Here is a 16,742-nt window from a genome sequence, read left to right as displayed (position 1 = left end):
CACCCAAATTCGTTCTAGGCAGAGTCGGATTAGGGGGAAATTGAAACCCTATATTTTTAAAAGGTACTTATTTAACACCAAGAGCAATTTTCACTCACCTTATATTAAAATAAGAATTTTGAAAGAAATATTTAATCTAATTCAAAGTGACATTAAAAAGAAAAATTAGTTATACAATTTTTGTTTCAATACTGTTTACTCATTTTTATATTTTGAATTTTAAGTTATCCCTATATCAAGTGGTATTATAACTGTTCAACAAAGGTATTTTGATACGTTTCAAACAATGATTACTAAATGTTTTATATGACAACTTTAGGGGGTGCTATAATTTGAAGGTAAAATGAGTATTTGTATTCTCTCTGTTAACAATCAATAGGAGTACAGAATAATGCCACGTGAAAGGAAGAAAAGAATAATTTACTATTTTTTCCTTAATATCGTCCTCTCCATTATACCCTCTGATAGTTTTGGGAGTCTGATTGTAGAGTTTTAAATGGCAAGGTTCACTCTAGATTAGCTTATAATTTAATGGGTGTTAAATGTAATTAAACTAATAAAATAAGATGGAAGAGAAAAAGGAACCGACGAAGAAAGCAGGAAAGTATTTCCATAAAATAAGGAGCCAAATTCCTTCTTGCCTCTGCCGGAGTTGCAAGGAAAGAAATGGACCACTTTGCCGGTCTCCTGAAGATTAAGGTGGTGCGAGGTGTGAATCTCGCCTACCGCGACTCCAGGGGGAGCGACCCTTACGTGGTCGTACGGTTGGGAGCCCAGGTATCTCTCTTTTCTCCTTATGCCTCTTTTTAGGTTGTTTCTTTTTGGACTTCTATGAGTTGGAGATTGGAGATATGATTTGGGTTAAACTTGGGTTTTTCTGCTTACCCTTTGGTGATTCTTTTCTTGGTCATGGAATGGTAGTTTGTATAAATAGGTAAGGAATTTTTCTTTTTTGGTATCCATTAGGAAATCAGAACTAGTATTAGTCATGTAAGGGAGTGTTTAAATTAGGCTTGGCATATTTGTCATATAAATTTTAACTTCACTTCTTGGGTTTATTAGATTATCTCGAGTCTAGAAGGCGAGGCCAAGTGTTAGCTTATGAAGGAATAAAGTTGCCATTGTTTGGTTCTTCCAAAGTTGTTCATCCTAAGTTTGTTTATTTTGGGGTTTTAATTATTTTGGTGATGCGCACTTTTTGGCTAGTTTTATCATAGTGCATGAAATGGTACTCTGCTTGTATGAGGATGTTCCTTTTTACAATTTTACCTTGGATGCAAATATGAAAGAAAACTAGAGTAAAGGTTTTTTTTTTTTCTTATTGACTTTTCATGCAGAAAACTTTCTGATTAATAACCACTGAACTAGTCCTGTCATCACTTTCTTTTAGAGCATCTTGACATAACAATCATTTCTCTATATGAAGTACTGGCACATCTTCTTCATGGGATTTCTGGCCTCAAATTGATAAGCTGTAAGTGTTGTCAGTTATCAGAGTGTTTTCCTTTGCACTAATATAGAGGTTTCAAGTGTTTAGACGATTTTAAAGGCCTCTAAGCACCTACAAATACCCACCCCCAGTAGCATATGGAAAAAGACAACAACATCAAGTCAAAACACATAGCAGTTGCTATTCCTCTATCTCAGTTTTCCTCTTTTCTTCTATATTCTGTTTTGATTGGATCGTCGGAGTTCTATGGCAATAGGGCTCTGTGAGGGGTTTTTTTTAATACTTCTAATCTGTTAGAAACTTTTTTATATTTCATGTCTTGGTCCGTCGGATTATGACAAATTGCGTTCAACATATTTTAGACCAACAACCCAATAAGATGAGATATTTCTGAATTTGTTCTAATAAAAGGACTCTACCCCTATTCAGTTACTAAATTTACAGTGCACTTATTTTTTAGGCTTAGTTTTCATTTCAGACCTTACTATTATGAAAATTACTTTTAAGTCTTTTGTTAGATAGAGAAACAACTGGTTTTTTAACAGAAAAAACTTGAATTTATGGAAATACTTTTTAAGCCATTTCTTATACAGAAATAGTGCATACTCAGACGTATATTTGCAGTTTTAACTCTGCATTTGGATTGTATTACAAATAAATCCCTGATATATAAACTGTTGACTAGCTTTACAATTTAAACAATGAATTTTTTGTTATTTATGATTTACTTGCTATAATTGTTGGACCATCAAATATGAAATTTTCTTGTAGTATATGTATGCAATGTACTGTCATAATTTTGATCTTGACATCACCACTTGGAAAATGGTGATATTATTATGTCTATCTATGGGCACAACAAGTTAATACTGCACTTTGCAGAAATGACTCTATGTTGTTGGAAACATAACAAAGAGAATTTTGAATGAGATACATAAAAAGATTTTAAGATCAGAAATTAAAACTTATTTTTTGTGGCAGTCATTAAATTAGCCATACTGTCTTTACAGAAAAATCCCAATATGTATAACATACTACATTCTAGTCCCATTAATATTAAATTTTAGCAATAATTTAATTTTCACGATATGAATATATTTAAGAATATTCAATATGTTAATTATTAATTATGGGAATTAAGATAACATGTTAGGCATGAGCCTTATTTTTGAATAAATCTCAATGTTATTCTCGCATATTGATTGGAATACAGAGGTGCTTTATATATTGTTGCTTTACTATATGATTGTAGAATATTAAGTATGTTTATCAAAATAGTGTATGTTATCCACTTTGTCATTATTAATGATAATTATATGCTTCAATATATATGAAAATATGAGAAGAGACTCATGTACATGAAAGAGTATGATATATGAAAGTTTGAACCACACATTATAGTATGTGACATATTTTCTTCTTGAGTTAATAAATGAAATTCTTGAAATGCTATAGCAGTTAAATGTGATTATTTAGATCAAGTTCACAACAAAATAACAAATAACATTATCAAAATTATCAAATTCACAGTAAGTTTAGAACCAAATTAAATAACATGATCAAAATTATCAAATCGACAACAAAAGGAGCTCTCTTCTAGTCTTCTTACAATCTTGGGGAGGAGCTTCATTTTGTCAATAAATTATCATCTAAATTATTATCAAGCTCTAGGTCAACATCATCCTCGTCCTCTATTTTCTCATCCTACTGGCTTAGTTATTTATCTAGAGAAGTAGGAGTGCTACTAATAGTAGCTTGGGCAGCTTTAGTGCTCCTCTTTGATGGTAAATATTTTTGGGCTCTTGATGCTTTTGTCACCATCTCTCAAGTTAATCCTTCATCTAGGAAGACCTATTGCTGTAGAGAATCATTATCCTATAATACCTTGCATTATCTTTCTTTTGAAGCAATAAGATCTTTCTCTTTCACTATCTTTTGATCATTCATTGTTGCTATAAATTATACATAAACTAAATTATCCAATCTCTTCACTTCCAATCTATTTCTCTTCTTTAAATAAATTTGAAATCAAAGAGAAACTTTATATGACAATAAAATTTATCAATTAGAATTGACAATTTAATCAATACAATAATACATTGTCTATTCAAATAGCTCTACTTTCTTTCACATCCTGATGAGCTACATATCAAACTAAGAATCTTAATCTCCATATTTTACAATTGGGTGGCCATCAACTCCATATACTAGTACCAATGAGCTAATAACCATAAAAATTTGAAAGTAATGTAGTAACATGCATAAGAGTTAAAAACATGCTTTACTACTACACATGTTAATTATTACCTAGGTTGAATTCATTATTATTAACTTCTCTTGCTCATTTTGCTAGTGGTCTCCCAAAATTTTCAGTGGCATTTTTATATGTTTTTACCTCCACATTTCTACCATAGACTTGAATGAATTGATGTTGGTAAAAGTTCTCAACACAAAGAATGCCATCTATTATCTTTAAATTAATATAAATTTCATAATAGTTTCTACAAAATTAGTATAGGTTTAAGTAATATGCATATTTATCAGAAGTAAACATAAGTCTTAATTCCTTTCATTTCTAAAAGACTGCATAAGAAAGTAGTGATAAATCTTGTCATCTTGAGTCTCATGATCTCTCTTTTTTATGTGAACTAATGCATCATACTTAATGTTTTGTGGTATCTATTAATAAAGGACGTAACTTTCCTTCCACATTTGATTGAACCTTTAGTTTTTTCTTCTTTGGATATTTTCTCTAACATTAAATTTATACAGTGGGCAGCACAAAATATCCCGTATATGCGGCGGAGATATTTTTCTTTTAGCTATCATACAACTACTAAATTAGTAGCCAATGTTATCAGTCACAACATAGAGAACATTATCCTCTCCCACTTTTTTGATACTATCAACAACAATTTCATAGATGCATTCACTTGTATGTGCATCTTTAAAGCAATCAACAGAATGTAGAAAACTGACTTTTAACTCACAATTGATACATAAATTCATAATACTTATTTCTTTTTTATCTGTCTAAGTGTTCAATAAAATTGAGCAGCATGTTTTGTTTCCATACAATCCTATGATTCTCTAAATCATCATTTTATTTAGCAATTTCTTCAAAAGTGGCTCACATAACTCATATATAGATGATGGTTTATATTTCGAGCCATACTGATCAAATACTTCCATCACACATAAAATGATTTTTCTTTTGCAAAAGTACCATTTATGTTTGTCTGTACCATCTTTTCTTGCTCTCTAATTACAACTTTTGGATGAATAAAGGTGAATTTAGCCATAAGATCTCTAGTCTTTGCTCTTTTATTTCTAACATCTGAAATTTCTAAATCTTTCTTCTCTCTAAATATGTTTACTTCTGGGCTTAATTTTGCTGCTTCTCTTGATTTCTCTTATTTTTTCTTTTGATCCCCTTCTTGATATTCTTTGATAATTTTGTTTCCTTATCACTAGCTTTTGGATGAGGTACAATATCACCTTTAACACAATTTACTAAATCTTTCTTTCCTGACCATCCCACAAATTACATTTCATTATGTCAGCATCATTCTTATTAGTAAGGTAATCATATTTTCCAAGTTACAACAACTAAATTCACATATAATATGCCATTTCTGTTTGCCAAGTTACAACTGAAATAATCCATCCAAGTCCATAAAAAACTTTCTCTGCCTTGGGAAACCAAATCAGTAACAAAACTAGTTATTTATCTAAAGTAAATATAGTTTTTTGTGTTATAGAAAACAAAACATTAATATTATATAACATTAGTAAATAAAATAAGCAGTTAGGATTTTGATCTTTGAGGCATGCCCAAACGTAGCTACCATAAATAAAAGTAATGCCCTCTAGGTGTTTAGAGGATCTTAAAATTCTCTAGACCAAGGTTTCGAGTATTAAGATCAAGATTGGCCACTCAAAAAAAACGATACGTGTCGGTAGTGTTGGCTGATACAATATTAGATTATATTGGAATTACATAAACTTCTAAAAATTTTTAAGAAAATGCAGAAAATTCTAAAAATATTGGACATAGAAATAAGAAATACTAATTAAATACATATGAAACCTAAAAAGAAGCTACTCACTGACCCAGCTTATTTAATGCTCATTTCTGATTGAAACTGCCGGAACTCTCCCAATACCAGTCAATCCGGAAATGAGCCGTTGGGCTGGGATCAAGGTGGGATCAGGATTGCCAATTCTAGCAATCTTGCTCTAAATTCTTGTAATTTCCATATTAATTCAGCATGTAGCATTTAAAATATAGTCATTATGTGAACTTTTCACTAAGCTATTAAAATTCTATAATGGTTACAATATAAATTCCTTTATTTATTAATTTGAAATTCTTTTGAATGCTCAAACTAATAACATATGTATACTGCACTTTTTTTGTTTAGATTATTTTAACACCTTATGATTTTCCATGGTACAGAGATTGAAGACTGGTGTGAAAAAGAAGAATGTCAACCCAGTATGGAATGAAGATCTAACGCTTTCTATTGATGATCCTTTCATGCCAATTAAGATTGTAAGTGTGCAGCTTCTATGAGATACAGTTCTTCTAAATAATCACCATAGCAGCACATTGGTTTTCAGACGAGTTTTATTATTCATATTGATATTTACATTATACTGAATGTAAATTATTCTTTCTGTAGTGGACAAGAAAATATAATGAAAACATGTAATTATATTTGTTTAAATGAAAATGAAAAGGCATGATTTAGTAGGTATTTAGTGGGTAGAGGTTATAATATTTCCAATAAATCAAACAAATAGTAAACTGCTTCCTGTTCCCATATAGTAAACTATGTAACCCTCAAGTTGGGTCCATGCTTTCAATCTGCATTTCAAAGTTTTAAAGTAGGCTCTTCTTATTTTGAATTCCTCAAATGTTGCTTTGGAAACTATTTGTTTAAGGAGCACACGCTCACATCAGTAATATCCCTGAATGATATTTGGTTGGTAAATCTGGCCACATAAATAAATTTAGTCTTTGTTTACCTGGAACTATTGTAATCACCAGGTTTAATGTTCATCTCTTTTTAAGTGTATTAATATGGTCTAAACTTTGAAGTTGAAGTAGAATATAAAGTCAATATTAGCAACATGTCGGATCAGGATGGTGTAGTGCAATCATAATTGGAAACCAGAGAATATATGTTAGACAATTCAAACTACATTACAAGTTGAATCAGGAATTCGGGTGATAATATAAGATCAAGTATGTAGAGATATCATTATTTTGGACATTTCATAAGAACTAAAAAGAACTAAATGATTGTTGCTTGTACTGTTGTCACCCTCATCCTTACTAGCAAACCACTACTTTGTACCCACTAAAATAAATAAAATAATGGGACAAGAGTTACTTCAGAAAGTCTAATCAAGAGAAAAAAAAATTTTCTTTCAATTGATCCTTTATGTTTTAAAGGAATTTAAATGAGTTCATTGCATTAGTATTCTTTTCTGTTGTCTGACTAGTAACCACTGTATTTGGGTTGTATACTATAGATCTGACATCCTATTAGGCGTTAGTATTTTAATGTTGATGTAGAATCTTGAATTAATCAATTTTCTTTGTGGAAGCCCCGAGGACCATTTGGTTTCATCTATTTTGTAACGTTATTAGGCCTTGACCCTAGATTGGGTTGAGGGAGAAGAGAGAAGGAGAAGAGAAGAGTTTGGGAGAAAAATGTTTTATATTTGCATATCATGAAAGAGAGAGCAAAGCCTTATTTATACAAGGTCATGATAAAATAAGATAAATGAATAATATATATATCTAATAACTTTAATACCCCCCCCTCTCAAACTCAAGGTGGATCATAAACCGAGAGTTTGCTGACTAAATACTCAAAACGTAGAAGGGGAAGAGACTTTGTGAAGAAGTCGGCAATCTGCTCCTCAGTGCTGAGGCGATGGAGTGAAATAATGCCAGCTTGGTACTCCTGATGAGTGTAGTGCATATCAACTTTAATGTGCTTTGTCCTCTCATGAAAAACAGAATTTTCAGTAAGTTTTTTAGCACTATCATTGTCGACATAAAGAGAAGTTGGGAGGGGTAAAGGAACACCCATATTACTAAGGAGACGACGAAGCCAAACAATCTCCTTCGTTGCCGCACACATAGCACGATACTCTGACTCAGTACTGGAGAAAGACACTATATTATTCTTCTTGCTACGCCAAGAAATCAAGGAATCCCCTAGAAAAATGTAAAAACCAGTAGTAGACATTTGATCAGACCTATCACCAGCATAATCTGCATCGGAATAAGCTCGCAGAGCCAAAATGGAAGTCGATGGCATGAAAAGAGCGAGTGATGGTGCCACGAAGGTATTGAAGAATACGTATAAGAGCGGCATAGTGGGTAGATTGAGGAGCTTGCATGAACTGAGTAACAAGACCAACTGCATAAGAGATATCAGGCCGGGTAATGGTCAGGTAGACGAGTGCCCCTACCAGCTGACCATCATCGTGCTGAAGCTTCACGTGAAGCTCAACTGGGGTAGCAGTAGGACGAGTATCAATGATGGTGGCACGACAAAGAATTTTGTAATATACTTTTGCTGGGACAGCAAAAGGCTAAGGGATGACTGAGCAATTTCGATACCCAAAAAGTATCGAAGAGAACCGAGATTCTTCATCTCAAACTGATGCTGAAGATGCTGTTGGAGAGAGCGAATACCGGCCGAGTCATCTCCAGTGATAATCATATCATTGACATACAAAAGAAGGATGACCCGACTCTAAGTAGAAGAGCGCAAAAACAAAGATGGCTCAGATAGGCTCTCCTGAAATTCGTAGGCTGTGAGAACACTGCGAAATCGATCAAACCAGGCACAAGGGGCCTGCTTGAGCCCATAGATAGCTCGGCGCAGTTGACAGATGTGACCTAGAGGAAGAGGGAAATCAGGTGGAGGATCAATATATACCTCCTCGTCAAGAAGACCATAAAGAAACGCATTCTTCACGTCCATCTGATGTAAAGGCCATTGACAACTAGAAGCAACAGCAAGAAGAGTGCGGACAGAAGTCATCCGGGCAACTGGAGCAAAGGTCTCCTCATAGTCTATCCCGTACTCTTGAGTAAAGCCTCGAGCAACGAGACGAGCTTTGTACCTAGCTATGGATCCATCAGGTCGATATTTGACCTTGAAGATCCATTTATAGCTGACAAGCATAATGTCTGGTGGGCGAGGGACAACATCCCAAGTATGCATCTGCTGAAGGGCTTGAAGCTCATCTGTCATGGCCTGCTACCACTCTGGAACCTGGATGGCCTCACGATAGGACCTAGGCTGAGGGGTGGAGTGGATGGCTGCAAGAAAAGTGTGAAACTAGAGGGAGTATATAGCGGAAGACATCATAAATCCATACCAGTCAGGAGGGCGATGCTCACACTCTGGATAGCGATGAGCGGGTGCAGGAGCCGTCATAGTAGACGATGGGACGATCGGAGGGATACAACCAGTAGAGGAAGGCTCAGCTGTAAGAGGGGGACACAACCTGCGAATGTAGAAGTATGGGAAGGTCGTCATGGGAGGGGGGTACTCCTCTAGAAGAGGTGGAACCTCAGTGAGAGAGCTATCTGGAGAAGCAGATGGAAGTGATAGTAAAGGGGTGTCGATAGGTAGAGTATCAAGACAAGTGGGGGGAGATGGTGGGGCTGAGGTAGGGATATCCGAGGGGACGGAGGATAGGATAGGATAGGTGTAGAGAGATCCAGAAATGATAAGTTCAAAGGAGCCAAAGTGTCGGAGGTGAAGAAGGATATCTCTTCCAGAAAAGTGACATGGCGTGATATCTTAAGACGACGAGCATAAGTGTTAAAACAACGATAACCTTTATGCTCAGGACTATATCCTAGAAAAATGCATTTAGCTGCTCGAGGGGATAACTTGTTGCTTTCACCAGGAGGAAGAAGAACAAAGCAGGTACACCTAAAGATACGAAGATGACCATAAGATGGTGAAGTACTATAGAGATGCTCGTACGGGGTTACACCATCAAAGACTGAAGATGGAGTTCGATTGATTAGATAGAGAGCAGTAAGAAGAGCCTTAACCCAATAAGAATGAGGAACAGAAGCCTCAAAGAGAAGAGCACGAGTGGTCTCAAGAAAATGACGATGCTTTCGTTCGGTAACACTATTCTGAGCAGGGGTATAGGGATACGACTGCTGAGGTAGGGTGCCGGCAGAAGTATGAATATAACGAAATTCAGAGGAAAGGTACTCCCGAGCACTGTCAAATCGAAAGATTTTAATGGATTGACCGAACTGAGTACGAACCATGGAAGAGAAATCACAATAGATCTGACACACCTCAGAGCACTGACGCATGAGGTAAACCTAAGTGAAACGAGAGAAATCATCAATGAAATACATATAGTAGAGGAAATCAAGACCCGAAGACAGCAAAAGCGGGGCCCTAAATATCGAGTGCACAATGTGAAAAGGGGAATCAGAGATATTTGCACTAAGAGAGAAGGGAAGGGCCCGATGTTTTGCCAACCTGCAGCCAGTACAAGGGGACAAACAAGAAAAATGACTACTGTCTAATCATCCAGGTCGGGACAAGATCTTGAGACGCTGACTCGATAAATGACCTAGACGCCAATGCCACAGGTCTGAAGGAGGGAGAGGAGTGACTGGACAAGCACTAAGGCGAGGTGATGGAAAATGAAGCTGATCTAGGTAGTATAGCCCGTGGATCCGACTATCAATCCCAATCCTCTGGTCTGTAGACGGGTCCTTGATAGGGGTAATGTAGCCAATGTGAGAGATGAGATAATGGATCCCATCAACTATGTGAACATGAGGAAGGGTCATAGGGGCCGGGGTGAGGCTAGTAAAGATAGAAGAGTCACCAGTCATATGATGTGAGGCGCCATAATAAAAAATTCAGGGTTTGGTTATACCAGAAACAGCAGAGGCAGAAGTAGAGGCACCAGTGAAGCTAAAAGCTCCATGAATGAGTTGCTGATTCTGCTGAAGTTGCGCACTGCTAAAGGTGGGATTGCTGGAGTGATCAAATGAACCGATGCTTGGTGCAGCGATCGAGGAAGCCAAGTGACGACTTTTGTCCTTGCTTGACCCCCCTTTGCCAGAACAGGGAACAAGCTTAGGATGAAGTCGATAACAACGAGCGGCAAGATGATCAGGACGACCGCAATAAGTATACATGGGACGCGATGAGTGATGATCTCATCCAGGCACATGAGAGACGCAACCAGCAGTGGAAATATCAAGCGTGACTGATATAGGAGCAGGAGCAGCACCAAGCACACTCTCTATGACAACAGGCGACGGTATAGAGGTGACCTACTGAGAGGGTAAGAGACGCTGCCTAAGCTCCTCAGCCTGTAGCTCAGCTATGACACTGCCCAAGCTCGAAAGAGTGGAGCGATGCAATAGATGCCGAGTCAAATCTCCAAATTTCAGACGAAAGGCATTTAGGAAATCCATCAGATGATCCTCGTCACGGTGGCGCCGAGCAGACATCGAGTCAGAGGGATAGAAAGTAGGCTCCGTCGAGGTAAGCTCACGCCATATGTCAGTCATGCGGGCGTAAAAGTCCTGAATAGAGAGCTGACCCTGTCTGACCTCCTGAGCCTCACGACGGAGCTGAAAGCGACGCATCAGACTCAACTGAACGAATCGACGACTAAGATGGGCCCATATGGCTTGAGCAAGAAGACAAGGTCGAAGCTGAGGCCGAAACGATCAATCAACCTGCAAGTTGAGGTAAGTGCAAACCTCCATGTCACGCAGGGCCCACTCATCATACTCCGGAAATGGAACCTCTGACTGAATAGCCTTGGGTGTATTAGACTCAGTAGAAGCCACAATGGTGGCCTGGATGATAGTGCGAGGGGGAGCACACCCCGCAGAGATGCCATCGATGTGCCCGAGAAGACGTCGATTGCGAAGGACCGTCTCAATGGAAGAGGCCCATGTGGTCCAATCCCGCTGAGTGACAAGTAGAAAACCGACTAATGATACACTCTCACGACCGACCGGGACATAAGATGCCATTGAAAGGGATGGCAATCTATCAAACACCTTGAAAGTGATTCAAGATTTCCAACTTGACCCCACTCAAGCCTTTTGTCGAACATTTGGTGAGCAGGACTTTTGAATAGTGCAGCAGAAAAAAAAAGGAAGGGGAGCTGTGGATACAATAAACCTTCACGTGGTGGGTACTAGTTAAAAAGAAATGCTGCTGTCGCAGAATCGAAAAACTGCAAAAGAAGAGGTCTGTGGAGACAAAAGGACTTTTGTCGAACACTTGGTGGGCACTAGCCGAAGAGAAAAAAAATTTGCTGCTGCTGCTTCTAGATTGAAGAAATATGTGGCCGTGCTGTTGCTACTGCTGCTGAACACAGCACTGCTGCTGCTGCTGAACAAAGAAGATGGTGAAACAAAAAACACGCTGTGCTGCTGCTGAAAACAATGGCAGCTGCAGCTGCTGTGGCTAATTACTGCTGCTGCATCTACAGCTGTGGTGGAGGCTGCGGCAGTGGCTACTGCAGCAGCAGACGAGCTCGAGGAGTGAGGGGGGCAGCTCTCGAGATCGAAAATGGTGAAAGAAAAAAGAAGAAGAAGAAGACACAATCGAAGAGGGAGATTGCTCTGATACGATGTAACATTATTAGGCTTGACCCTAGATTGGGTTGAGGGAGAAGAGAGAAGGAGAAGAGAAGAGTTTGGGATAAAAATGTTTTGTATTTGCATATCATGAAAGAGAGAGCAAAGCCCTATTTATACAAGGTCATGATAAAATAAGATAAATGAATAATATATATATCTAATAACTCTAATATATTTGAAAGCATCTGCACTGTGCAACATCAAAATCAGTTTTTTTTTAAATTTATATCTTCCTCTTTCTTCTTTGGCATGCGCTTAATAATTTCTTTATTAATTCAAAGTTATATTGTGCTTAAGACTCAGGAAATAGTCAAATTGTATTTGATGGTTATTTTTAAATACTAAATGACGTTCAATTGGCTCTATTAGTATTGTTTTATGACTGCCCTTAGTAACCACATCATATATCTTGTGGATCTACTCATTTTCATGTATTAGGTGGTGGACAAGCACCATATGAGAAACTTATTGCCTTAGGAGGTTTAGTTGTACAAATCCTACCTGGATATGAGAAATTTTGTTGTTCACCACTATCCAAAACCTTCATGATATGCTCAAACTAGTCCACAGAAGATCCAGCTCTTATTGATTCTTTTGGGCCAGAGTTTAGTCAACTTTTTTTATTCTTCTGTATCATGTTGTCTATAGATATGACCTATTATAATAAACTTTATATGTTATGTAGTTATTTCAATAAAAATCATATGGAATCCCCAATTCTCCAATAAAATGCTTATGCAGTTTTCTTCTAATCTGTGTTTTTCAGTATTTCTATATTTCTTAGCTTATATACTATTCATCATTGATTGGAATGGATGCATCATAAAAGGTCTTTATCTTGAGAATAAGCACAATATTGTGCATGACCCAAGAGGCTAACATAGTTAGAAAATGTTTTTCTGCTCAACGAGTCATTTTTAAAGATAGTTTCCACTGGATGATATTTAGCATGGTTTGTTCCATCTCTCCGTAAAATTGTTGAAGTTAAACTTTGTTGAGTTGATACTTCCTTTCTATCTGTTAAATGTATTTTAATTCTTCTGTCTCTTACCAGGTGAACTTTGTTTCATATCTAGTCAGTTACCAAATTAATTGAGATTTCACAGTATGATATAATAGCTACAACTGTACCAAGCATGATTTGAAATAGCTCATTAGATCGATCTATTGTCAGGAAGTTTTCGACAAGGATACATTCACTAAAGATGATAGCATGGGTGATGCGGAGTTTAGCATACATCCCCTCGTGGAGGCTGCGAAGATGAACCTGGAAGGTCTCCCAAGCACTGCCGTGATCAAGACTGTTAATGCCTCCAGGCAAAACTGCATAGCCAGTGACAGCCACATAATTTTGAAAGATGGCAAGCTTGTTCAAGATGTCATTCTCAGGCTGCGGAATACTGAGAGTGGTGAAGTGGAACTCCAACTACAGTGGGTTAACATTCCACGCAATGTACCGTAGGCAATTGTATCAGATGTTGGGAAAATTTACGATATATATATATATGCTGTAAGAAGTATTAGTCTGTCATCTGCCATGCTTATGTAGTTGTGTAATATTGCCTGCTTTTGTGTGTAATCTATGTAAAAAAGGTGGCATCCTGCTTTGGTCGCAAAGAGCTGAATGTATAACTGCTCAAATTGCTCACTTATGAAATAAATGCAGATTTCAGTAATGTTATGCTACAAATACATCAGGGGGTATCGCCCTTGCTAATTTTCAGTCCGAATAAATAGTCGTTCTACGGCAAGTGCATTTGTGTAAAATTTTATAGGTGGAAAGGGCGCATTTTTTTAGGGAAATTTGCATTTGCATCATTTTTGCCTTCATCAAAGTTGCTCCCTTTTGAGGTTGGAGGAGAAATGAAAAAAGAAAATGGTCTAAAATAAAGAAGAAAGAGGAATATATAAAAAAAATTAAAAAAAAAGAAAAATTTGTATATAGCAGTTTTAACGAAATTACACTTTATACTGTATAATTTTACTATTTATAAATTGAACTTTATGATTTAACAAATATGTGTAACTATGTTAGATTTAAACTAATACTGTAAGAATATTTTGTTAAATAGAGATATTTTATTTTTAAAATAATTAAAACACCCTTAGTATGACTTAGTTGAGGGTATTTTTATAATTTTTTTAATATAGTTAACTTAACCTAGAGGTTTAGTTAAGTTTAACCAACAGATCAAATAGCATGGTATTTTTTACATATATTTACTAAATTATAGAATTTGATTTGCAAATAGTAAAAATGTAAAGTGTAAACCATAATTTCGTTAAAAATAGGGTGTTATATACAAACTTTCCTAAAAAAATAATAACCTAAAGTGGATGGGATATTCTCATATATCCTAATGGTTAATCTAATACCCCTCGCTAATATACTGCCCAATTTGTAACATACTAAAAACACAAGAAAGTAGGTGGTAGCCCTCGTGGAACCTCAAAGAGTCCAGAAAAATCAGCTAATAAGCGATCCAAATCATGACGAGTACCTAAGTCAGAAACGACTCCAAATTCTATGGGCGCCAACTGCAAGAAGTAGGTAACCTCGCCTATCCGCGGAGCGCCAACCAATAGCCACAAAGAGGGGCTCGTTTGCATGTGAACTCCCTCTAGTCGTATCACCCATCCATATCTCCTAAATGTGAGCCTCATCTGTGAAAAATCAAATATGATAAGACCGAGACTCTATAGCCACTGGGTACTTAGCATAATGTCAGCTCCTCGAAGTGCTAGTGGGTACAAGTCCAAGGTGAAGCTATGTCCTTGCACTTGTACCACTACTCAACAAACACTGTCGGCTCTAAGGCGGGTACCATCACTAATAGTTACATCAAATCTGATAGTAGGCTCGGCCTCAAGTCCTATACTCTGTACCAATCTCTCGTCCAAAAAGTTATGTGTACTCCTCATGTCAATGAGAATGTGTACACATTGCTTTCGGACAAGCTCATCCATCCGTAGGGTCTTTGGGGCGCTAGTACCGAAGTATGTATGCATCGAGATCTTGGCTAGCATATCCTCCTCCACTATCTCCTCAAGCTCCTCTCTGGACTATCTCTTCGTGATGTCTCCCTCAACCTCTTTGTCATAGCCATCGATCAACATGACACTGCCCATAGCCTTGGTGCATCGATGTCCTAAAGTGTAGCGCTCGTCACACCAAAACCACAAGCCCTTGGCTCATTTTTCATCCACCTACGCTTGGGACAAGGACCGGCCCTTGGGTTTCATGCCTCCTCCTCTGAATTCGGTTTTCGGTCTCGGGGTACCGTGCTGTCCAAAAGATGGCGCCGGTGGTTTCGTCAAGAAACTGGAACTACCGATTATGGACGCCATCCGTGGCATATATCAGCTGTCCTTCGACGTCCAATTCATCCTCATAACTCCTTTCAAAACAGTATACTTATGTTCCATCCTTGTGGCAATTTCAAAAGCTTCCATCAAAGTTTGTGGTTGCATTAAATAAGCGTCGGCTTTTATCTCCTCGCCCCCGCCAAAAATGTGCTTTTCAATGCTTGTTGTGGCCACTTTGAAAAACAACGGCTACTAAGATGCTCAAAGTCTTCTTGGTATGTTGCCACAATAGTCTTTTGTGTCAATTTAGAGAGTGTAGCATCATAATCTTCATATCCAACAGTTCCAAACCGTCGAGCTAATGCAAAGGTAAATGTCGTCCAATTGTCGAACGGTTGGTGAGCATGCATTGATTGGTACCAATGAAAAGTCGCATCTTCTAAATAAAAACTCGCAATAGGTACCTTCGCTTCTTCAGGCATGCCATGACATGAAAAGTACTGTTCAGCACGAAAAATCCAATCAATAGGGTTACCTCCATTAAACTTTGGGAATTCCAACCGAGCAGATCGTTTGTAGAGGCCATAATTGCGCCCATCGTCCATTAGAGGATCCATCCTCATTGTTGGCGGATGAAGGATGTGAATCTCCAGTCCACGACGTCTCCTTTCCTCTTCCTCACGAGCAATCACATGTTCATCATCATATGGCCACGCTGCTCCCGGTTCACCCCTACCCTGATGATGTTCATTTCTTCCTCCATCTACACCATGGTTCACTCCTGGTGGGGCCGAGTAAGGTATCCTTAGTCTAGGAGGGTTGGGCAGTAATGCATCCTTTTGCCCTAGGAAAACTCTCGTCGTCGACGGAGTTTGATTGGCCGCTAGTGTAGTTACGACGGGTTCTTCCAATGTCAGCCCTCCACGTGATATCATATGAATCTCCTCGCGTAGGGACTTTATAAGGGATTCTTGCATTTGTTGTTGGTGGTCCATCATCCTTTGTTGTTGATCCATCATTCGTTGAATGTCCGTTGCCACATTAGGATCGAGCAGCGTGGAAAGAGGTGCACTCGGCATGGCGCTGGTGCTGGCTTCGCTATTGCTGCCTATGGTGGCTGAAGCATTTGGGTCTGGTTCCAAGTTGGCATCCATTATCCCACGCTTTGCCATCGATCTTGTGTTAGTCATAGTTTGAGAATTAGTGGCTCTGATACCACTGTAATGAACTGGACTGATGAGGGATAGATTGGGTATTTAGATTGAAGGGAATTCTTAATGGTGTTGGAAGGGGTGGAAGAAA

The 16,742-nt window shown here is 37.8% G+C and overlaps 1 protein-coding gene across 1 annotated transcript; it reads left to right on the top strand.

Annotated features, from left to right (window-relative positions):
- Positions 1-563: 563 nt before the first annotated feature.
- On the top strand, positions 564-13,810 carry LOC140796570 (GTPase activating protein 1-like). Its single transcript, XM_073149620.1, has 3 exons — positions 564-777; positions 5,910-6,005; positions 13,309-13,810. Exons 1-3 carry the CDS (start codon positions 667-669, stop codon positions 13,594-13,596), a joined length of 495 nt encoding a protein of 164 aa, XP_073005721.1. The 5' UTR covers positions 564-666; the 3' UTR covers positions 13,597-13,810.
- Positions 13,811-16,742: the final 2,932 nt, after the last annotated feature.

The sequence above is a fragment of the Typha latifolia genome, chromosome 10, assembly GCF_019914945.1.
Source record: "Typha latifolia isolate L0001 chromosome 10, TyphaL0001v2, whole genome shotgun sequence".
NCBI lineage: Eukaryota > Viridiplantae > Streptophyta > Magnoliopsida > Poales > Typhaceae > Typha > Typha latifolia.
The sequence above is the reverse complement of the archived record's forward strand: the minus strand, read 5'-3'. Positions and strand labels throughout refer to the sequence as shown.